This window comes from Neltuma alba, unplaced genomic scaffold (assembly GCF_004799145.2).
Source record: "Neltuma alba isolate B1F8T4 unplaced genomic scaffold, ASM479914v2 tig00011964_pilon, whole genome shotgun sequence".
Lineage (NCBI taxonomy): Eukaryota > Viridiplantae > Streptophyta > Magnoliopsida > Fabales > Fabaceae > Neltuma > Neltuma alba.
In genome coordinates this window covers 99,039-122,760 of record NW_021636542.1, presented here as the reverse complement: position 1 = coordinate 122,760, position 23,722 = coordinate 99,039, and the positions used below count along the sequence as shown (strand labels likewise).

General features: G+C 36.9%; 2 protein-coding genes and 1 non-coding gene across 4 annotated transcripts; 2 read left to right on the top strand and 1 right to left on the bottom strand.

Annotated features, from left to right (window-relative positions):
- Positions 1–2,955: 2,955 nt before the first annotated feature.
- On the bottom strand, positions 2,956–7,097 carry LOC114720108 (zinc finger CCCH domain-containing protein 30-like). The gene is made up of 2 exons (XM_028905720.1): positions 6,827–7,097; positions 2,956–5,729 (listed from the first exon to the last, which is right to left on the bottom strand). Exon 2 carries the CDS (start codon positions 5,704–5,706, stop codon positions 3,616–3,618), a length of 2,091 nt encoding a protein of 696 aa, XP_028761553.1. The 5' UTR covers positions 5,707–5,729; positions 6,827–7,097; the 3' UTR covers positions 2,956–3,615.
- A 10,719-nt stretch (positions 7,098–17,816) lies between these two features.
- Positions 17,817–22,005, top strand: LOC114720090 (G-type lectin S-receptor-like serine/threonine-protein kinase SD3-1). Of its 2 annotated transcripts, none has more exons than XM_028905697.1 (2): positions 17,817–18,033; positions 19,518–22,005. In XM_028905697.1, exons 1-2 carry the CDS (start codon positions 18,007–18,009, stop codon positions 21,789–21,791), a joined length of 2,301 nt encoding a protein of 766 aa, XP_028761530.1. In that variant the 5' UTR covers positions 17,817–18,006; the 3' UTR covers positions 21,792–22,005. The 2 variants fall into 2 exon arrangements, with proteins under 2 accessions (XP_028761530.1, XP_028761529.1); XM_028905696.1 differs by lacking the exon at positions 17,817–18,033 and adding an exon at positions 18,929–19,205.
- A 1,644-nt stretch (positions 22,006–23,649) lies between these two features.
- On the top strand, positions 23,650–23,722 carry TRNAK-CUU (transfer RNA lysine (anticodon CUU)). The gene has a single exon. It is a non-coding gene; the product is annotated as a tRNA-Lys (tRNA).

Genomic DNA, 23,722 nt, shown 5'->3' with positions numbered 1-23,722 from the left:
CTCTTCAGCTCTTTCCCATGTATGATTTTACATTCTTATCATTGAATTGAAGCATAGCAAGTAATAGATTGGGGATGATCATGACGATGATGGTAAGGAAGGTAAAACAAGTGCTTGCTTGGAAAACGGTTTCAGAAATCTGTGATGAATTCCCTGAGAGAAGTATAAGTAGACGAGATGAATCACATGCATCTGTTTTTAGTGTTTTACATAGATATAACAGAAATTTGTGATTTGTGATGCGAAAATATTAATATCATATAATACCTTCCGTATTTAATATAAAAGCACGTTTGATTTTTATTTTGGTCTTAAATAGAAGATCTTAATCCATTTTATTTATCATATTTATTCCTTTTTTTCTTAAAATAGTCTTTATAATAATGATAGCTCTAGTTAATACACTTAATTAATAAAGATATTTTAAGAAAGACAACACTTATTTATTACAAATAACTAGTTTAATTAATTTTTTTAATCTACTCAAATTAGTCAACTAATTCATATGTTAAGAACCGGAAGTAGTACATATATAATATTTTAAATATTCTTACGGGGAACATGACATCCAATGTTACAAGCTATTTCCCTTCTTAATTATGGTCTGTCTATCTGGCTTATAAAAAATGTTATATTTGATCTAATGAATAAATTGGGAAATGCCATCCTATTCAATAATTTTTGCATTGGTTTGATTGATTATCGGTCAAATCAAATTACAGAATAATTTTATGGATAAAAAACAAGCCACACCCAAAAAAAAAAATGTCATCTCCAATATTTACATCAAAATTAATTGGAAGTATAAGATATTATATATCTGTAATAGGGAAAAAAAAACAGTTCTTTTTGGCCAACAAAAAAGGTACTCCTTCGTTTCTAGATGTAAATGGGTCTTACATCTCGAAGGGAGGAGTACCTCAACTTTTAAAATAGTTGCTTATCAAATACGAACGTAAAGAAACATATTTTTTCAGTGAGCAAATGACCACCCAGAGCTCTTTGGGTTCTGGAGTAAAATGTTTTGACCGCGACAATGCCCTCTGTTAGCCCTCTCTTGCAGCATCTCGCAGCAAACAAGCACGGAACACGATTTGTGGGATATACCTAATTAGGGTTTTTATACAATTTCCAATATATTCAGAGACATACAACAATAATTTGCGATTGACATTGAAGAAAGGGAAACTGAATCCATCAATTAGTTCAAGAAGTCAAGTCTAAGCATCCACCTCGATTAAGAAAAATGGAATTCAACAAAACACAAAACATCTTTAATAATTATACATATTCGTTGAATTGAAAAGACTTAAATCCAGCGATCAAAGCCTTGCAAATTAACGGCGGAGGGGCTACCTGATTGGCCTGAAGATGGAACTGAAAATGGAGAGAGCGGTCTGTCGGAAAAAGTTCTCAAGAGTCTCAATAAAGAGGTTGAAACTTCGGATCGGCGGCAAGTACAAGGTGAGAAGCGCGGCGGAGCAAGCCAGCGCTAGGTAAAGTTGCAGCATTTCCTTTTTCGTCACCGACGACAAAAGGAGCCTCAAAAAGCCGCGGTGAGAAATGACAAAAGAAGGTTTTGCGCAAACAAAAATGAAATGGCAAAAACTGGAGGAAAAAAAATACAAAGCTAATTTATTTGAAAGGTTTCGATGAGAATTTCAATGTAGTATTAAAATGCTAGGAAGTTAGGGACTGTGAAGTGTTATTTTTGTAATGCTTCTTATCTGATAGACCTTTCGTTAGAAAATAGAAAATGAAGCCGTACGGATGTGGAACAATAGTTATAGTACGGCATGCGTCCATCTTAAGTGGAGGTCGATGCTGTTGGTGATCTTGTTCCAGTTTGAGATTAATGCTCCGACAGCCAGTCCATGTTCACTTGACAAAGACACAGGTTTCAAGTTTAACTAGATAATAAATCCCAATTCTTGCATTATTTAAAAAGAAAAATAATTTTTTTAAAAAAATATAACTATCATTTCAAGATGAGGAGTGACTCATTCTCCATCCAACCCAGGGTTTCTCTATCCAATGTCATCACTTTTAATGAATGATTAGATTTTTTTTTTTTGGTATTATATGAAATCCAGTAAACAAGTCACGTTATTCTTAGATATGTTGTTATAGACTTTATGATATGCATCAATTCATTGAGAACGATGACTCAGTGCCTTTCACTTTTGAATGTGCAATTTTGCGTGGCGGCCATGGAATTTTTTTTTTTTTAAAGCACCGAACCTAACACAGTGACGCTACGTCAGATATTATATTTAATATTTTCAACGGAGAATAAGATTCTCTTACTCCTTCCAGTTGTTAGCCAAAGGAACCCAAAAAGAGAGAGAGAGAGAAGAAAATCATAGATCACAGAAGGATTCATCAACTGCTTAAACGGGCTGAACACCAAACGTCCTAAAAGATAAGGTTTTAAAATCTTGAAGCGTGCGCATGCAAAAACGAATAATGCAAGTTCGCTTTGAATTAGGGATAACGAACTGGGCATATAAATTCCAAAGTGAGGTGATACGACAGTGACGGGGCGGTTCCTTTGGAATAATGTGATCCGAGAGAATTTTACCAAAACTCGATTTAGAATGGAGGCGGAGCCACTAAACAAACAAAAGAGGTACAAAGACAAAACCATTTGTTAATGTCAAAAGCTGCCCAAGGATAGCGATATCTCGAATATAATTTTAAGGAACCACAACAAATTCGCTTCAATCCCGCCACCGAAAGCTACCAGATGAGGTTCTTCGGGATTAAGCCCCTCTTTTCTTGTCCACCTTTTATTTATATCCTCCTTTACACTAAAATTCCACCTTACCATTGAGCAGGATGGCACCAGGTCGAGAAAAGCCACTTAAATAACAGCCATAAATACAGAAGTCAAGGATTACCACGTCATCATCAAAATTGGCGCGTTTTCAAACTTGATCATTATATAGACACATATACGTGGAAGCGGATTTGGTATAAATGCATCCTGCAACAACTGGAAGTTTGACTGAAAATGCATTTCCGTCATTCCATTACTACAACAAAATCCTTCGTACCTTCCGGCCAACAGACAGACTCCACCCTTACGGTCCCCCAGCACCACAGGTTATGTTAAGCTTTCCTGTCTCAAGATAATGATAATGATTATGTTAATATTTCCCCTCTAAATCAGAGACTACTGAGTTGGTGTATCAGAGGTATTCGGTTAAAACAAGTGTTACAAAAATATATAGCAATAAACCGTATTGAGTTACATGACCCAATGGATCAACCTTCCAATATTCCCTAATCTACCGGCACCGTGGCATCCACAATTCTGGATTCCATGCCACGAGAGAAATATCAGATGCATCGTCCTGTACTTTCATCCCCAAAACTGGGCCAATTTGGAGTTCCCAAGAACTTAACTCTAATGACCCTTGGTAATTTCTGTTTCCTACCACAAAAATATGAAGGAATAAATTTCTTAAAAAATGCACCAAACTTAGGCATTAGGCTCCATCAGAATGGAACCTTATCTCACGGCGCAAGAAGAAAAAATGACCAGAACATGAACCTAAAGATTCAAAAGCTCGTCTGGATGTTGCCCAGTGCTCATATTTGAGTGCTCAAATTCTATCCCTCACTAGTGTATGCACCCCCCGCAACACTTGACACAGCTGTTCCCAATTTCTCCTTAATCTCAGTTGGAGATTCTTTCACAAGTGACTGCACCCATGATAAATCCGGCTCCTCGCCATTGCTACCAAACTCGAACGACGATGATCTGCGGAGCTTGCCCAAATCATCAGCATTGACGGCCCAATCCAATTTACCATTGGTGGATCCCCATTCTGACCAAGAACTGTCATTGAAACCAGAAGCAGCGGCAACAGCAGCGGCAGAGTTGGAGCCAAGATCCCGAGAGCTAAGGCTACGAAACTGCTGCTTTTCACGTTGAGCTAGCACAGAAAGCCTAGAGCTCATCGGTGAGATAGGTTCCACATTACGTGGAGACATCCTGCCTGACGTTTGGAACGAGGCCTGTAACAAAGGGTGTTCAACATTCTTGGAAGAAAAATTTGTATTCACAGGTGAAAGCAAGCTTTGTTGCTGCTGAAATTGATTAAGGAGAGCTGATTTATGTTTGGGTGAAAAGACAGCTGAACTCAATGTTTGATCAGCAAACCGAGGGGAAGAACTCTCAGCAGAAAAGAGATCATCAAGATTTGATGGGGTCAGGGTCTTCATCCGACCAGATCGGTTTAGGCTATTAGAATTCATAGATTGCTGGGAAAGGCAAGACATCTCATTAAGAAGCTGGTGCTGCTGAATATCATAGTCAGGCAACACGTCAAAGTCTTCCACCGGGATATCTCTAGCACTGAGTGAAGATCTCAAACGACTGGAATGAATATTACTTCCCGGCAGATGCAGGTTTGGAACATTAGGTTGAGGCCAAGCAACAGAAGAGTGTGACATGCCAGTGGCAGACGGTGACATGGGTGGGGTGAACGGTGAAGGAGACATAACAGACATTGAAGAAGGGGAGCCAGGTAACATGCTCATGGCTGCAGCAAAATCCATGGCAGAAGATGTGCTTGAGCGTGGTGATGGAACAGCAGAACCAGTTGAAACATACAAAGGCCGAAGTTCCTCAGCTGTATGGGCAAAGAAACAAACTCTTCTTGAACAACTGGTCCCATCCTTGCAAAGGCGGGTCCGATACTGAGCTGGGTGCAGCCAGCACTCAAAAACACCATGAGCATATTCACACATATCTCCTCGACGGCAAGCTCCTTTCCGAAAATCAGGACAAGGGACACAACTATAATGAAATTTCCTCGGGTCCCTTCTCCGAGCATTTTCCCCTGGGTGGACAAAAGGGCATTCAGTCCAATCATGTGAATATGCACGTGAACATGGTCGAACCTTGAAAGAATACATTCGGAACTCATCAGTTGAGTAGATGCTGTTTTTGATGTCAGGAAGAGATGGATCAACAGGATATTCTTTCTTCTCAGATAAAGCGTTGGCCTCCTTTAACTTTAGCTTCAAATGGAACTCTAGTGCAGAAGGAGACCCATTCTCTGGAGAAGTTGACGGAGGGGGAGAGTTTGAATTTGTTGTAGACGTTACCACCCTAAGACCACACCCTGCCATGGAACAATCTGTTTGAAGAAGTTCTTCAAGAATACTTTTCAAATGTGCATGCCTGGGAGGTACCACAATAACATCAACAGGATAGTGACTATCAGCATCGACAGCATTAGGGTCAGCGCCAGCTGCCAAAAGTAGTTTCACCACATCAACAGCATTTACAGCACCACCTGATGCCGCGCAATGAAGGGCTGTGCTTTTGTCAAGCCCACATGATCGATTAATATCTGCATCAGATGATGAAAGTATCACCCTGATAACATCAATGCTACCATAAGTAGCAGCCACCATCAAAGGTGTCCGGTGCTCGTTGACCATTTGCTTTGAGCCCTTCTGGCGACCATACCACAGTCCAACCTCGTCAACAGAGGAAGGATCACGTTCAATTGATCTTTTGAAATGCTCAACGTCATTATTGGCTGCAAGGTCAAGCAGGTTTGCAAAACTATCTTCAGTTTCCACAGTCAAGTGATTCATCTTCCCGTTTCGAGTTGGAGTGTTGCTTGACAAAATTAAAGACGCTGCTGGAGACGGTGCTAGCTTTAACCACTCCAAATCACAGCACATGCTTTCATTTGCAGGAGATTAAGCTGAACAAAAAAATAAAGATAAAATATAAAATTAAGCTGTTGAAGTTAAGTCCCGTTTTATGGACTAAGATGCAGGATATGATGTATTCGAATGCATGAAAACCCTCCCATACAGTGGTAGCATATTAAAATATTTGACTTGATGCATCAATGGGATATTATCAGAAACTAAGACCATGTAATTGAAAAATTACAATAAAGCAGACGAAGAAAAAGGCACGATGCTCAATTTCAAAACCTCTCTCCATTTTTAGTCGATGACTCTGTACTAGTTTTATCCTGCAGAAACATCCCCCCCTCATGATATACTCTACTTCAGAACATCGAGCAGCGTATATACTCTAGCACTAAAATAGCCGCTAGAAATTAGAAAGAAGAAAGAATCATATCCGTATAATGAAAACGAAATAGATCGTTCATCAACCCAAGGAGACGGAAAGCGAACGGTCGTGGACAAAGGGAGAAAACCAAACTATCAATGAAAATTTCAGATTTTCAGAACTCCAGCAGTGGAAGAGTATCGCTCCGAGACTTTCTTTGACTCGTTTTTTCCCCCGTTTCACATGGCACCGAGTCACAGAGAAATATACAAAATAAAAATTAAAAACAGCTTAGAATCATGTAAGCAGACAGAATCAAGAAAAGGAAAAACAAACCAAATACACAGCAACTGCGCATATCGGGGGTACAACGATCTCGGGTACTGATAAGAAGCAGGACTAATTCTGGATCACCCTAAAAATGAACTTTCTGTATATCCGTCGCCCTCATTTTTCGACAATATATCTCATGATACATAAAAATGATGTACCCCAGAGAAAGAAGAAAAAGACGTCCATTTTTTGTATTACAGAAACTTAAATCATCGTCCCGAAAAGAAAAGGCAGAAATAAAATCAGAAAAAAATAAATTCTTTTACAGTCACTAGCTTGAAATAGCTCTAAATCAAATGAGGAGATTATCAATTCCCAGATACAAGTAAACAAAAAGAAGACAGTATTCTTGACAATCGAACAACACTATATCAAAAACATATCTGGAAATGAAAGTCGAAAGTCATCAACAGGGGAAGAAACTATGATCGAAATAAATCTTACCGGCCATTCACTGAGGGAGAAAGCGAGAGCAAATCCATCGGTCATTAGATCTCGACAACAGCAGAAGCGGAGAAATAGAGCTTCAAGCTAATGATGTATAGATTCTGTAGGAGAAAAACAGAGAGAGATAAGATCGTGGGAAAAGAGGAGCAGGCAAGAGAGCTCCTGCTTTCTGCATTTCCTATGCTCTTCTTTCTCGTTGGAGGAAAGAAAAGAAAAACATAATAAAAGTTCTAATAACATTAAATTTTAATTAGACTTTTTGAATTTTAATGAAATAAAATCGCCCATCCAATAAAACCGGGGCGGGGGGAGGAGAAATAAAATGAAAAGGCGAGAGCACTGGGGAGCTAGTCCGCAGCACCACGAGCCTTTCCTATTCGCCAATGACATCACGCCTCATCTCTCCACATAGGACTCGATCAGCATTCCAGAAAAATCCAGGGACAAAAAAGGTACTTTAGTGGCGGATTCACTTCCTCCTCCGAGTGACGTGGCTACTCTCAATCGCCAGACTACGATGAGACGCCCCTCAAGCTGCTTTTCATCGGGTGAAATTCCCTGGAAATTCAACCCAAATTCACCTCACATGCAAGATAAATTCTTACACCCCCCAAGGATCTAGTGCTCCGGATTTCCTGAGAACATCCTCAATCAGATGATCTGCCGCGAAATTACTGGCCTCCTTAATGGGCATGAAGTAAATTGGAAGAAATCTTTGACTCCGATGGCCGTCCTGATCACCACAGCCAATAATGTGATGCCACGTGAGCAGGATGAAGTGGCGCGGTAATCCAGCGCATAAAATCACCGCGATGAAAGGAAGAAGGGGAACCGGCTGGGAAGGTGGAAAGAGAGGGAGAGGGCGGGGTGAGTGGGTAGGTAAGAAAGGAGAGGAAGGGAGACCGGGAGAGGCGGTGAACTGATTAAATCGGGTTGGAAAGAGGGTTGGAGTCCGCCAATGAGAGGGGATCGGACCTCTGGTCGAAAGTAGTACGGGCGGGTCGCGGATTTCAGGGAGAAGTCCATTGTGGTTAAAAGGAGGGAGTCAAATCAGCGCAGGGCCAAAAATAATAATAATAAAGAACCATTTGGCATTGGAGAACAGAGAAGGGCTTGGATTCATTCATCAAATCAATTCCATCAAAATGAAAAAGATAAAGCTGCCACCTCCCATTCAAATTCTTTCCTCAATTTTGCATCTCATTTTTTCACTCCTCCTTCGGCCGCATTCCTTGTATCTGGCAATGGATTTATTCCTTCCCATTTATTTCTATTCACATGTTATCTTTTCTTTTTTTTTTTTATTTCTTCAATTCTAAATATAAGATTTTTTTTATAATATAAATTATATTTTGAAAAAAAATTATGTTTAAAACTAGAAGAGTATTTTTTAAGAAATACAGGTCTCTCGTTCTTTTTTTGTCGGGTGCCATTTTTACCTTCTATATCTCATTTTAAATCTTTTTATTATATACAAAAATCTTTTTATCGGGGACAATTTTATAGTCTTTTGTTTAGGTCTTAACCGTGTCTGTGCTGTACAATTTATGCGGTTTTCCGTGTAATTAAGCATGTGTGTATTATACCTGTATGGGGAAAAAAGCATGCGTGCCCTTGTTAAGGGCCAAATCAAGGCGTCTGTCTTATTTGTCCCTATATTAAATACTACTACCTCCGGTCCTAATTATAAGACTCAGTTGACTTATTTGAGGAGATTAAGGAAGTAAGTTAAGTTAGTTATTTATAATAAATAAGTGTTGTTATTCCTAAAATATCCTTGCTAATTAAGTACTCCTCCGGTCCTTATTATAAGACCCAATTTGACTTTTTATTTGGTCCTAATTATAAGACCCAATCTATTTTTTCTCTTATATTTATACATTTTTTTCAAAGATAATTCTTCTAATAATGATAGTTTTAGTCAATATACTTAATTAGCAAGGATATTTTAGGAATAACAATACTTATTTATTATAAATAACCAACTTAACTTACTTCCTTAATCTCCTCAAATAAGTCAATTGGGTCTTATAATTAGGACCGGAGGAGTATATTGGCTAGAACTATCATTATTAGAAGGATTATCTTGGAAAAAATGTATAAATATGAGAGACAAAATGGATTGGGGTCTTATAATTAGGACTAAACAAAAAGTCAAACGGGGTCTTATAATAAGAACCGGAGGTAGTATTAATTACAAACGGATTACAGTTCCATGATCCACTGATGGAGAAATAGTCGGATTTATTAATTACTGAAGAACCTTATCTGACTGAGCTGAATTTTATTTAGTCCTTTGACTCAATAATAATAATAATAATAATAATAAGGAGCTTTAAATTATAAATTGATGTCATTAAACTATTAATTTGGCCATCATCACATTCTGTCGAGCCATAATTATCCATGATCAACGTTATTCTGAAAGCCAAATCGATTTTTTTTCCCCCAGCTGCAAGCAGGACAAACAAAAGGGCAGGAAACTCGTGGTGAAAACGCAAACTCTACAGTAGCCAGGGTTTAGAAGTATCTGGATGGAAAACAAATTATAATTTTAAAAATATTTTTATGATATATAAAATAAATATGTAAAAAATATTTTATCCCAATTCAGATGAAAACTTTTTTAAATATACCAGACCCTCCTCCGGAGACACCTGCAAATCCCGAATGGACCAAACTGGAGACCCAAGCACGTGTTGGTCAATAGTAGCAAAACCGCGAATCAATTTTCTGATTGGTTTTTTTATTTTTTCTCTCACTGAGTTAGAAATGAGATAATTTTAAGTTGAAAAAACAGCAATCCGTCATACAGTAGCATTGTTTTATTGAATTATATACAGCTGATATAGCAATATTTTATTTACTTGTGTATGATTGTCTTTTTATTTAAATATTGTTCTTTTCAGAATTATGCGTCAATACTTTTATATATTGACCTTAAATAAGTGCATTTATCCACCGATTTTCATGTAAATACCATGGTTGGCACCCCGCAAAATTGCATAGTGACTGTGGGATTAACATGTTTCATTGACTTGATAGCGATACTGTTTGGATCGGGTCACAGACATGACAACACTGAGCTCCATTTTTTTACGAAGCTACGATTTTCTTTTCAATGACTTTTTCATAATTTATATTTTAGAAATATTTAATGTCCTTTTTTATTTTTACTCGTCACTTACACGTCAATCTCATTTTCTTCTTGCTCATTCTGTTGTTTCGTATCTTTTCTTGTTGGGAGTTTTTGGTAACCCTTAACAGTTTTTTAAAAATATACTTTTATTTAGATTGAGATAAAACTTTTTTTACACCTTTTTTTAATAAATTACTTTTAAAAAATTAATGCAAATAAATTTTTTCACCCACTGTTTGTAAATTTATTATTTCCAGCTAATTTTAACATAGTTCTGTCGATATGATTCTATTAATTAATCGTCTCTCGTTAAAAAGACGAGGGATGTGACTTGCCCCTCGGTGAATTTCCGCAGGATCTGCTTTTGACTTTGGTAAGCTCTCGAGTCCGATTTCTTGTTTTGAAATTATTAGGGGAGAAATGAAGCGTCACTGTGTGAGGGCGAATTCAGCATCCAATTTTTTTTTCGACATTTAGTGTCCTAATTTTTTATATGACACTACTTTTAATTTTTAATATAAGAACTAATTTATTAATTTAAATAAATTAAAAAATTAGTTAATTTAATTATTTATAATAAATAAGTATTTTTTTAAAAATATCTTTACTAATCAAATATACTGGTTAGAATTACCAGTAAAGACTACCTTAAAAATATATAAATACGAGAAATAAAGTAAATTTAAGTCTTATATTTATATTTAGAATTAAAATAAAAATAAAAAATTTTATATTAAAAACCAGAAGTGATATATGAAATATTAAATACACAAAGAAATAAAATTATGATATTAGATACCCGGAAATGAAAAAAATAGATGCATCATATGAAAAATTGGAGTGCCGAATATAGTTAGAAAAGAAGACAAAGGTGTTACCCTTCAAAGAGATGGGGTATACAACGGAAGGTGGGCCCATCCAGCCGCCTGAGTTGACTAAAGAAAGCGCAAAATGTGACCATGCAGCAGAGAGGCGAGAGCACTGATGAGCGGGTATTAACAGAACCGTAAATAAACAGGATTGCGGATAAGGCTAAATTCTATCCGCACGATCTTCCCATGCCTGGACCCCACATTTCCACGTGTCTCCATCCCTCTTCCCCTCTATTTCTTTTCCCTGACTTGTGTCCCTCTGCATCATTTCTCTAGATTTTGCCCCCGCCTATCTATTTTCCTGCACCTACTGTTCTACATTGCGGCTAATGTACTACTATACACCACTAGAGAAAATCTGCAAGTAGTCAAATTACGTGACTTCATTAGTAAATAATACTTTTTCAGAAGGTGTGATTTGACTATTTATATATTTAATTACTATGTCAAACAATCAACTGATTCATTCTTTCTTTTTTTTTAACCAGCAATCAACTGATTCATTCCAACGCATGTAGCGTGCTATGAATTTAATATTAAATTTTAATAGAAAAATGACCCCAAAAAACCTGAAAATTATGAGATTCCAATTTAGTACTTAACATTTCAAAATCTCAGGAGATAAAATGGTGTCTGATCTCATATTTTACAAATATAATTAAATAATTATAATACTTAATATTATTTTTTAACCAGCAATCAACTGATTCAATAGCTGTTGCTAATTCAGAACTTGTTAAAAAATTTATTAACAAGCTCTGAAGTAGCAACAACTATTGAATAACAAATGATAAACAAGTTAATTGCTATTTGACTCATCGTCCATGGATTCAGCTGGCGAAAGGGTGAGACATATGACCAAGTTGGCATGTGTTCGATTCCTGGGGAGTACCACTTTGTTATGGTTCTAGTCGCGGCGCTTGAGAAGGCATCATAACTCCTGGGGGCCTAGGTAAACGCCTGAGGGTAATTGATGGCTCGCCCTGCCCAACATTGGTATGACCTGGGAGGAAGGGAGATTTCGCCCTGTCCTTAGATCGTGGGTGAGCCCAACCCCTTTTCAAAAATTTGTTTATAAAAAAAAAAAAGTTAATTGTTATTTGAAACAATCAACTGATTCATTCTAACGCATTTAAAATTAATTAATTAAAATATTATATATGCATGAATCCGGGTTTCTAATACATAGTTTATGTAAAAGGTACAACGTGCTGTGAATTTAATATTTAATTTCGATAGGAAAAATAACAAAAAAGCCTGAAAATTATGAAATTCCAATTCAGTTACCTAACATTTCAAAATTTCAGGAGAGAAAGTGATGCCTGATCTGATATTTTACAAAATTAATTAAATGACTAAAATATTTTTATTTCAAAAAAATTGATTAACCAGTTGTGAATTAACAATAATAAATATTGGATAACAAATGATAAGAAATTTGGTAGCAATGACAATTTTGAAACAAAAATATTTTAGTCATTTAACTATATTTGTAGAATATCATATCAAACACAATTTCCTCTCCTAAAATTCTGAAGCGTGGGGTGCTTGAATTGAAATATCAAAGTTTTTTAGGTTTTTTAAAGTTTTTTCCCATTTTAATATTGACATTAGTTCATTTTTCAATATCTCCATCATATTTTTCCATAACCCGCACTCATTATTTTTAAAGGATCCAAAAACACAATTTCACTAAAAAAATCATATTAACTAATATAATTGATATTTTAAATTTATTTAAATTAGTTAATTGTGTTTTATATTAAGTAAAATTCGTTATTTTTTCCCCTCCGGCCAATCATCGTCAATGCCTTTCAAAATGACAATCCCAAATGTCTCCTCAAGCTGAGAGGACCTACGCTCGATGCTTCACTTGAATGGATGGTTCCAATTAATCACAACTCTTGTTATTCACCAAAAAAAAAAGGTGCTCGATGTGAAAACAAAAAACAATTTTGAAATTTTGTGAATTTATCACGTCCACATAAAAATATCGCAAATATAAAAACAAATAATAAAAAGATTTGATGGATGATAAGTTGATAACTACAATGCGCGAGAGATAACATCGTATCGTGACTTGCTTTCCATTTGATGGCGTCGACATGGTTGAAGGCAAGGACCGTTGCAAGCGCTCAAAGGAACCACACCCTTAGCTGTAGCGTCGGCTGCTTCTTTCTTCAGTTAATTAACACAGTCTAGACCAGTTGTGTGCAGAATGGAAAGGGGGGGGGGGGGAAAGGCCGGGAGAAAAAAAGTTTGGCCGGGCTAACATGTTCTGAGAGGGTGTTTAGGCATCTCAATAATCATTTTTCAAAAACACTTTTTTGTAAACCGAAACAAATTTTTTTACATATTTATTTTGTTTACCGTAAAAGTACTTCTGAAACCATGATTTTGATCTTACTCAGACATTTTTTTACTTTATTTTAGAACAGCGTAATCTTTGCCACCCAAGGCAAGCTAGCTCAATTAAAAAACCAATTAAATTACGCAGGGATTTAGGACTCGAATCTTATAGGAAAATCAATAAATAAAAGAAGGGCGGTTTAGATGAGAGGAGACAGGGCGATGAGATCTGTGAGTTTGATTGATATGAGGTGTCCAAGCTGAAGCCGACCCTCCTCATGTTATTATTTAAAACTAGCTTCGGTATTTATCATAATAATGAGCATTCTAATACTTGTTAGTGTGACAATGAGCATTTTAATACTACCTCCTGTGCTACTTATAAGAGCTAGTTGATTAATTTGAGGAGATTAAAAAAATAAGTTAAGTTAGTTATTTATAATAAACAGACGTTGTCCTTTATAAAATATCCTTACTAATCAAGTGTATTCTGGCTAGAACTATTATTGTTAGAAGGACTATCTTAAAAAAATACATACATATGAGAGACAAAATGGATTAAGGTCTTATATTTAAGATTAAAATAAAAATCAAACAAAATCTTATATTAAGGACCGGAGGTAATACTTGCCAGTGTGGTTGGATCTATATCATCTGAACAGAATCAGGAAAAAAAAAAAAGTTTGGCCGGGCGAATCTATTTTACATTTTTACTTCATTCTAAAACAGCATAATGTTAACCGCACAAGACTAGCTAACTCAATTGACAGATCTTATCGGAGAATTAATAAATAAAAGAGCAAGAAGGGCGGTTAAGACGAGAGGAGACAGGAGAGGCGATGCAAGGGACATGTTTGCGGTGCTTAAGGTGAAACTGACTCTCCTCCTGTTATTCAGCCTCGACGTTGAATCATGGCTTTCACATTTTGGGCGGCTTCCCCTGGGCCCACCCCTTGTCTACTTCCCAATCAATGCATGGATACATCATACACCCCATAATATAACTAAGTAAATCATGGATGTACGGTTTCAGACGACTTATATTATTGGGAGAATTACGTAAAACAAACTAAATTTACTAAATTTTAAATAATAATTTTTTTTTTAAAAAAAATACTACCTTTTGTCTTAATTATAAAACATCGTTTGTAATTATTATAAGATCCCATTTGTATACTGTAAAACAAGATCTTATAATCAAGACCGGCTGTAATATATTGTTATTTATAATATCAGTCCTGTGAAAACCTCGGTACTAAGTCCAGTTTAGAATTTGATCATATTTAACTTTTTTTTTCTTGTGAGATTCTCCTTTCATTATATATAGTTTTAGAAACTGATGTTAACCGAAATCTGGATCAGTATAAAATACGAAATTTATGGCAAAATAAGCTGATCATAGATTACAAATAACACGAGTCATTCTATACATTACAATATGCAGCACTTACGAAAATCCAGTCGGTTGAGAATTACAAAACCACGAAAGAAATTATCTTTTTTCCCAGCAAACAATGTTTACCCAAAGAGGGTGATACCTATAAACTTTATTATATTAACACGACCATGCTCTTCTGAAAAAAATAACACCGTGGTCATAATTAACAAATTTATTTAAAAGCAATTATGTGCGGGGTGTGTTAAGAAAATTATATCGTCAACAAGAATAAAAAATCAAACCGAACACTAAACCGGTTAAAGTAGTGGTTCAAAAGTCACTTGGTCGGACCAGGGTTAACTCGGAGTCCAACCGGTCATATTAAAATAATATAATTTAATTAAAAATAATAAAATATAACGACATTAATAATTACTAATAACAAAATATAAGAAAATATGACAATGGTTTGATTGTAACAATAATAAAGTATAACAATATTGAGAATTTTGATCTTTATTATTCATTATTAACTAAAATTAATAATCATTGATATTAAAATTATCATTAAAATTCATTTAAATCTATAGGGGCTGAGATATTAGGAGTTAAATGAGAAAAAATAGGACACATAACAACTAAATCATCCAAACTGCTTTATTACCAGTTCACACCGGTTTTTACCGGTTCAACTCTCTCCCGGTTTGATATTCAAATAGAACCGGACCAATGACAGGTTTACAGGTTCACCGATTAAACCAGCTGGTTCGATCCGGTTTTTTATTATTTGACTATCAATAAAAATGCGTGCTGCTAGTTTTAATTATTTATTTTTTGCCAGATGGTTTTATCGTTTTAACAAGTGGGTTCCTGGTTATTTTAAAAAAAAATGTTGGGTTAAATCGGTTATTCTACAGATTCCACCCTGCCCCGAAGGCAGCGTACGGGCCACAGGCCGGATCCTTTCAAGATCAACACGAAACAAATGGAGTCCGATGAGTGACCGTCGCGTCGCTCTCAATATCGGAGATAAGTGTCACTGGCCCACCAATTTATGAATCCCTTTGTTCATATAATTGATTTATTTATTTAGGATTCTTTTACATTTAAAAAAAATTATACGTATTAAAAAATTTAAATTACTACATATGCCATGACTCATACAGGGAAAAAATAGTTAGCATGACACATGTGGTAGGATAAGTAATTTTATATGTATTAAAAAATTTAAATTACTGCATAGCTAACAACTAAAAAATATAAAATGATTAAAAGAGTGGAGAGAAAGGGACGAACACAATACGACGTGCAACGCTGCGCCATGCAATAAACTGATGAGAAGCGGAGATAATAGTTGGGAGTGCTGCGATCACAGAAGCCACCAAATAAAAGTCGCTGACGATGCATCTCGATTCCTCCTGCGTGGGGTAAGAAGGGAACAAAACGAAACATAAAAATAATGTAAACTAAACTAAACAATAAAGCTGTCAGTTAAGATGATAATTGATTTCAGCCTATAAAAAATATAACATATGTTCGGATTTCGGTAAGCATACTCATTAGGAGATTTTTGACCTTGACACTTCTGGCCCAATGATTCAAAGAAACTCTGAGCTATAAAAAAAAACATATTTAAAAGGTTAAATTAAATGTAGATCATCTCAAATAAAATCAGAGCCCTAACTTATTTTTAGCTTTAGAAAGAAGTCAGTTTTCTGAGGGCAAAAAGGAGACGAAAGATCTATAATGGGCCTAGGGGCAGTCCAGCAATTCCTGGATAAATTTTATTAAAGGCCCATTTTTGAGTATTTATTTTTGAGAAAGTTTTGCTGGAGAGACCAAAAAAAAAAGGAGAGTAGTAATAAGGGCCAGGTAATGGAGTTACAGGAGAATTAATTAAGGATTGGGTGGGGGCAACAGTATCTAATACATTCGAAGCAGAGATCAAAGTGGACCACAGTGAATCCTAGTCAATAGCGATGGCATGGGCATAGTCAATAGGTCTGAATCTCTTGGTGGAATGGGACCAGCCTTTGCTCAACCTTTTATGATTGATGTGGACATCACATGCCTCCTGGAAACTTATCTCTGAACCAAGTCCAAACAATTCAAAATTTTTTAATTTAAAATAATAATGACAATATTTTTTAAATACAGCTTAAAACACGGGAAAAATAAGCAGACGAACCATTATAATTAATTGAATCAAACCATTAATCAGATCAAAGGGGAAAAATAATAGACTCTTGGTATATCGTCAAAACAGAGGGTGCGGCAAGAAAGTCAAAGACGACTGGCCGAAAGGAGTGTAATTAACAGGGCCTAGCTTTTTCCAGACCCTGGCAAAATTTAAACGCAGGAGAAATAATGAGCAGCCGGGGCAGAAAGAAAAGACGGATCCCTTCCATGTTATGTAAAAGATAGGGCTGGTTCTTCATGGTTCAAAAGTCAGCCTTGGCTTTTCATCCTTCTACCTCACACCGGTGGAAAATGACATTTCCCCACATACGTGACCCACTTTTCCAATCATGGACTTATCTCCGAAGTTACTCCAATCTATGACTTCCTCGTGTCTGATTTTAATGAATTCCTCCTCTCTGTTTTTTTTGGTCCTTGGGAACCAACTGATCCAAATGTACGTAGAAATTCTACTTTGATCAAGCTTGTAATTAACAAACGAGCCTTAGAACAGGTGAAGTTCACATAAATTCGCTCACGGACTCAAATCTCATCCAAAAATAATGCAGCAGTGTACTGGAGTTTGGTTTATTCCAGATATTCCCATCAAAGTTTACCTCACATCATATTGATAATACCCAGAAAGTCCAAGAAGCTGAATCACGGCGTGAGTTGTTGAACTACTTTGAGGAGGCAACGGTCCCATAGCTCTGCGGCCTCCCTTTACATTCCAAAAAGGGGCTACATCTCCACAACATTCAAACAGCATCCCAGCAATACTCCATCCCATTATTTTAAGCATAACCTCACGAATCATCTCTGCCCTTTATTTATTCACTTATGAACTACTATTAATTATGGGAAAGTGGGTCCGTGGTGCGGCTGAGAGTTCGACGAAGGAAACAAGGTGACTTCATAACACGGCATGAACCTCACGAGTGCCTCAAACATGTGGCATTTTTAAAACTTGTAGTCTTTTCATGAAAAGGAGCCAGCAGGATTAAAAAAGAATCTCTCTCCTTTCTTTCTTTCTTTTGCTTTTGTCTGTCCTTCTCCATAGCCCCAAATCCTCTGCTTTATTAGCCACTGCTTATCTTCCACCTGTTAAATCGTTAAATTTTACGCGCCAGGGCTTTCTCTTTCTCCTAGCCATCTCTCTATTATTAGGGTTTGTTTCATCTGGTCCTGGAACATCAGCCTTACACGTGCGTCCTACCATCCCCATTTTTTCCATTCTGGTGTGCCATGCTTCGCGGTTTTCATGATGGAGAAAGGATTTACGACGACGGTACAGCTCGTGCCCTCTAACTTTTTCTCTTGGCCCTTTGCTTAGTCATGATTCGTTTTTTAAGATGCGATCCACCTGGTCCTTATATATGTTAATTATCACGCTTACCCACCTCAAGTAAAATCATATTTACCTAAGTAAATGACATATTTCAAAGTTAAAATAATGTCTGCGTAGAAACTTCAAATTATGAGTGACTAATGAGCATTTTCTTCTTTCAAAAGCACATTCACGTTATCATGATTATGATTTTATGGACCAGGACGCTTGTTATTCTTAATCCGTGTAAAATGAGATCAAGGCTATAATTAATGAAAAGGAATTCCACGAAATACCTTTTCCCGGGGCCAGATTCATGCTTTCCTTTTGCTCACTCGGCTGTAGACACTAGATTGCTTACTGTTCTGGCTTCTGGTGACTTGTGAGTTCTCTCTGTCTTCGCCATGAGCATCTTGGATTGTGGGTCTCCTTGCTTGCTCACTGATCATCCTTTTCTTCTGTTCATGTCCTTATTCTAACTATTTTCACTACAAATCTAGACGCGTTGGCATCTAGCATTCTCAAGCTCATCATCCATAGTCTCCATTCTCTTTTCCTTCTATTCTCTTATGTCCTCATCTACTCCTTCCCACGCAATCAGCAACTTGACTAATGCATTTTTGACTTCTCAGTGACCGAAGTCTTTCCCGGAATCTGCTCCTTCGAATAAGCTAACTGCCACTTGAAATTTTCCAATGGGGGCCCTGGGTTGAGTATATAGTAGTTCATTATTTTTGTTGTTATCCTGTCATTAACATTAGCCTGCGATATTCAAAGTACAATGTTATCGTCAAGATTCTGCTTTTATCAGCTTCCTGAAAAGTGATTATGTTCTGAAAAATGCATTGTCCATTGTGATTGGAGTTATTCGGTTCCCGTCTCTGCTGAAGTTCCAGTTTTTAGTGGTAGAATTCATTTCTCATCCCTGTTTGTTTCAGAGAAAAAGGGGCTTCGGCTTCTGGATATTCTATATTCCTCTCCTGCTTACAATTTATGGCCTTCAATTCGTCTAGTGATCACAAACTTATGCTTCCTTGTCAATTTGCTGTGGGCATAACTATGCTTCTCAGATGATTATGAAGGTTGTTTATGGTGGGTTCTTCAATCTCAGTGATTTTGACTTTTCCTCTCAGGTACAAAACTTAAGTATTTTCTTCTTCAATTGTATTTGATTCATTTTGAAATGTTCTGGGCCCTTGAAAATTTGTCTTCGTTCTGGACCTAACATTCTTTGAAATTTTGTAACCGAGTTTTTACCGTCACACCATTGAACGATCGTGCCATTGGAACCTGAGAAAAATCCTTTTCATTACCTCGTAGATTCTCAGGCATAGGCTAAATTTTACTAAGATGACATGCAAAAGATTTCATGTGTGACACTGGGGGGTAGCTTTCTGTAATATCCCTTATATTGCCCCTGAACTCATCTAGAAATGCTTGAACAGGAGCTTTGTTTCCTTAGACCACCATTCTTGCTGTGCATTTTCGCTGGCTTCTTGCTAAATTCCTTTGTCATCGCTGAGATTCCATTGGGTTCCAAACTTTTGGTGGCTGACAATGACTGTTGGGTCTCCTCCAACGGTGACTTTGCATTAGGATTCTTTAACATTTCAGATCAACCTAACCTATACAGTATTGGCATTCATTACAATTCGAAGTCTATACCAACTAGCCAGCAAACAGTTGTCTGGACTGCAGGAGCTGACATCACAGTTGGTAATGAGTCCTACTTCCATCTCACTCAGCAAGGGGAACTGATCCTGTTTGATTCCTTACGGGGAATCCCTATATGGACTAGTAAAACAGGCAATCGATCAATTGTTTCAGCTGCTCTTCGTGATAATGGCAACCTTGTTCTACTGGACAAAGAGCAAAACACTGTTTGGCAAAGTTTTGATGATCCTTCTGATACACTTCTTCCAGGACAGAGTTTATATGTGAATCAGACACTTCGAGCTGCAAGCAAGAATTCATTGTCCAGCTACTACAGTCTAGATTTGAACGCTTCCGGTCAGTTACAGCTGCGTTGGGAAAGTAGTATTGTTTACTGGGTCAGCAATAGCCCTTCTACTTCAAATCTCAGCGCTTTTCTAACCCCCAGTGGAGCCGTGCAACTTCGGCAACAAAGTTTGAAGCCCGTTTGGTCAGTGTTTGGAGAAGACCACAATGATTCCGTGAATTACAGGTTTCTTAGGCTTGATTCAGATGGCAACCTGCGGTTATATTCATGGATAGAAACTGCACAACTTTGGAGGACAGTCTGGCAAGCTGTTGAGAATCAGTGCAAGGTCTTTGCAACTTGTGGTCAACGCGGTATCTGCGGGTTCACTGCCTCGGGTGCCACTGATTGTAGGTGCCCCTTTGAGCTCACTGACAGTATCAATTGTATGGTTCCTTATAAGGAGTGTGAATCTGGCTCCATTATGCTTACATTCAAGAACACATTTCTTTATGGAACATATCCCCCTGATGAATCAGTTATCATAAGTAGTCTGCAGCAATGTGAGCAGTTATGTCTGAATGATTTTCAGTGTACATTTGCGACCTACTTCAATAATGGAAGTGGTCAGTGCTCCCTGAGGAAAACTCCGTATGTCACTGGTTATGCAGATCCATCTCTAAGCTCAATATCTTTTGTCAAGAGATGTTCAGATCCACTAGCTGTAAATCCCAATCCGAAGCAACCGCCTCCATCAGAACAGCCTATGGAGCTTTGTCTTCCTTGCTTAATAGGAGCAGCCTCAGGCACATTCTTCATCTTTGCTATGGTTCAGTTGGGAATTGGTTTCTGCATCTACAAAAGAAAAGGCTTTACTGGTAGGAAAACAGCCACCTTGGGTCTTGCGAGCCCACACTTGAAGGGCCTAGCTGTTTTATCTTTCTCAGAAATCAAGAGCCTAACTGGGGACTTCAGGAACCAGATCGGTCCAACTATGTTCAAGGGTTTGATGCCAAACAATCACCTGGTTACAATTATTAACCTCAATGCATTCATTGAAGAAAGGAAGTTCCGAGGTGCTGTCATGAAGATGGGAAGCATCCAGCACAAGGACCTTGCAAAGCTGGAGGGTTATTGCTGTGAGTTCAATCATAGATTTATGGTGTATGAATATGCCAAAAATGGTTCTTTGGGTAAATATATAGATGATTCAACTCTGTGCAAGAAGTTAACCTGGAGAAAAAGATTAGACATATGCTCAACCGTGGCAAAAGCTATCTATTATCTGCACACTGGGTGTAGGGAGTTCGTGAGCCATGGAAATTTGGAATGTGAAAATGTCATGTTGGATGAAAACTTGACTGCAAAGGTGACAGATTTTGGGTTTGCAAGAATAGATGGTCAAGCATCATATTGTGGTTTTTCAGCTGAGAAGGATGTGGAGGATTTTGGGAAGTTAGTATTAACTTTGTTGAGTGGATCTCGAAATCATGAGGAAATTCGCGATTGGGCTTATAGAGAATGGAAAGAAGGGAGAGTTGAAAATGTGTTTGATAGAAGAATTGAAGGTGGAATGGAAGTAGAAGAACTGGAACGTGCATTAAGAATAGCATTCTGGTGCATTCAGATGGATGATCGCATGAGGCCTTCTATGGGGGAAGTGGTGAGAGTACTTGATGGTAATTCGAGTGTAGATGCTCCTCCACACCCATTTGCATTTCAGAAGCCATTGCATGAAGATGATGAAGCACAAGAATATGGTTCAGAATCAGAAGTATAAGGCAGGAACTTCTAGTTAGCATTCTTGCAATGGTATGTTTATATTAGTTAGGACTAACCATCCAGGTGATGAATAACTATGTTCATGTCCAATATTTTTTTGTCCCTGAAACCACATGGGATGCGACTGTAAACTGTGGAGATCATAGTGTTAAATGTTGATCTGCATTTGAGCACAGCACAGACGATTGTCACGTGCAGCCTTGCAGGGCAAATTAGTGTTTGCTAGATAAAATGGATAAATGCATTATTGTACTGTATAATGTTTCTTTTAATTTTCACTCGAATGAAAAAAAAAGAAGAAGATAAAATGGACGAATGGAGCAAGCTACGCTATATTACTATTTGGTGTTACTATTCAAAAAAAATGGTGCCCTGTAATTGAGGTTTTTGGGGGAGTGTCTCTTGCTTCCTTTTTCCCGGCTCCCCAAACGAAAGGACGACTGGTTATACTATGTTGCTGCACTTCCAATCCAACTAAATATTAGACGTTAAATGGAGATATAATTTTTATGAGGATGAAAAAGAATTTTAATGCACTAAGTCATATTACTTACCATAGGCAAAAAATGAATTGAGAGTACTATTTTACACTTTTCTTTGCTTGAAGAGAAAGTAAAAGTAGTTGGAAAAAAAATGAGCAGAAAGTAAAAGTAAAATTAAAACTTCAGAAGACTTATTTCTCTCCCTTGTGATTGTGTGTGCTCATTTGGATTAGCAGTGAATAATTGTGATTTTAGGTAATCATAAATTTTATAAGTGACACTGACTAGAAGTGATGTTGGTTAATTATGATTTCTGTTATGTTTCTTTCATAAGTTACTTTAAGATTTGTGATTATATGTTGGGTTTCCATTTATTAAAATCAATTATGGGTGTATAATTACCACAAAAATGAATTTAATAAATATTATTAAATATAATCATTTGGGGAGAGATTTTCAAAAGAATGTAGGAGGGTAAATTAGAGAAAATTCTGTTGCTAAAATTTGATCAAGATTTTTCAAATGCATAAGCTATTCCTTAATGCTTATCCTTAAAGTGCGCGGGAGAATGAAGTCACAATTTATTGGCATTTTATAAAAATTACCCAAACAGAATAAACATACTTTATGATCACTGGTTTAAATCTAAACAGGTTCATTGGAGCTCTTACCCCTCTTAGCCAAACAGGCAATGAGAATGCTCCCAATTCTTGATAACCAGAGGCCGCTTAGTATTCGAACCCAGCAAATGGGCCCAGAAAATATTTATCGATTCCCTGCTTCTTTCAAAGGGAGTGAATTTGAAGGCTACTTCGGGTCCATTGGGCTAAACAGATTTATTAAAAGTGGGAATCGTGAAGCCCAGCTACGGCAACCGGTGTTTTCACGTTTGTTTTTGAACAGTGTTTTCACCTTTTTCTTATCCAGATTGAGTTGTTTTGGTTTTGGGTTAAGAAAGATTACATTAGATCTTCCTACAGAATTACTTAAACTGTATTTTTTTTAATTTAAAATTCAGAAGAATTTTAAATAAAAATATGAATAAGAATTACACATTTTAATTAAAAGATTTGTGCATCTTCATTTATTTAGCATAATTGTGCATATAATTTATGTAAAAATTTCAGTTTCTTCAATAAAATGTTTTTCTAGTTCTTGTTATAATTTTATGTATCTTTTATCGAATGTTACATAATGTGTGTGTATTCAAACGAAAGTGTATGGCGATATTTCACCGAACGATTAAATTGATTTTCAGTAAAAGAAAATGTGAAAAGGACAACAGAATAAATATAACAATTGGGTGATAGGGGGGAAGGAGATAAGTGGGGATGAACCGGTCTTTCATCAAATCGTAAACCACGACGCTAACTAGCCCGTCTAGCTCAGTCGGTAGAGCGCAAGGCTCTTAACCTTGTGGTCGTGGGTTCGAGCCCCACGGTGGGCG

Bases quoted from the DNA above. Each gene is read 5' to 3' on its own strand.
- LOC114720108 (XM_028905720.1), bottom strand. From the start codon at position 5,706: ATGTGCTGTGATTTGGAGTGGTTAAAGCTAGCACCGTCTCCAGCAGCG.
- LOC114720090 (XM_028905696.1), top strand. From the start codon at position 19,143: ATGATTATGAAGGTTGTTTATGGTGGGTTCTTCAATCTCAGTGATTTT. The intron at 19,206-19,517 runs GTACAAAACTTA...ATGCTTGAACAG, and splicing joins ATTTTGACTTTTCCTCTCAG to GAGCTTTGTTTCCTTAGACC.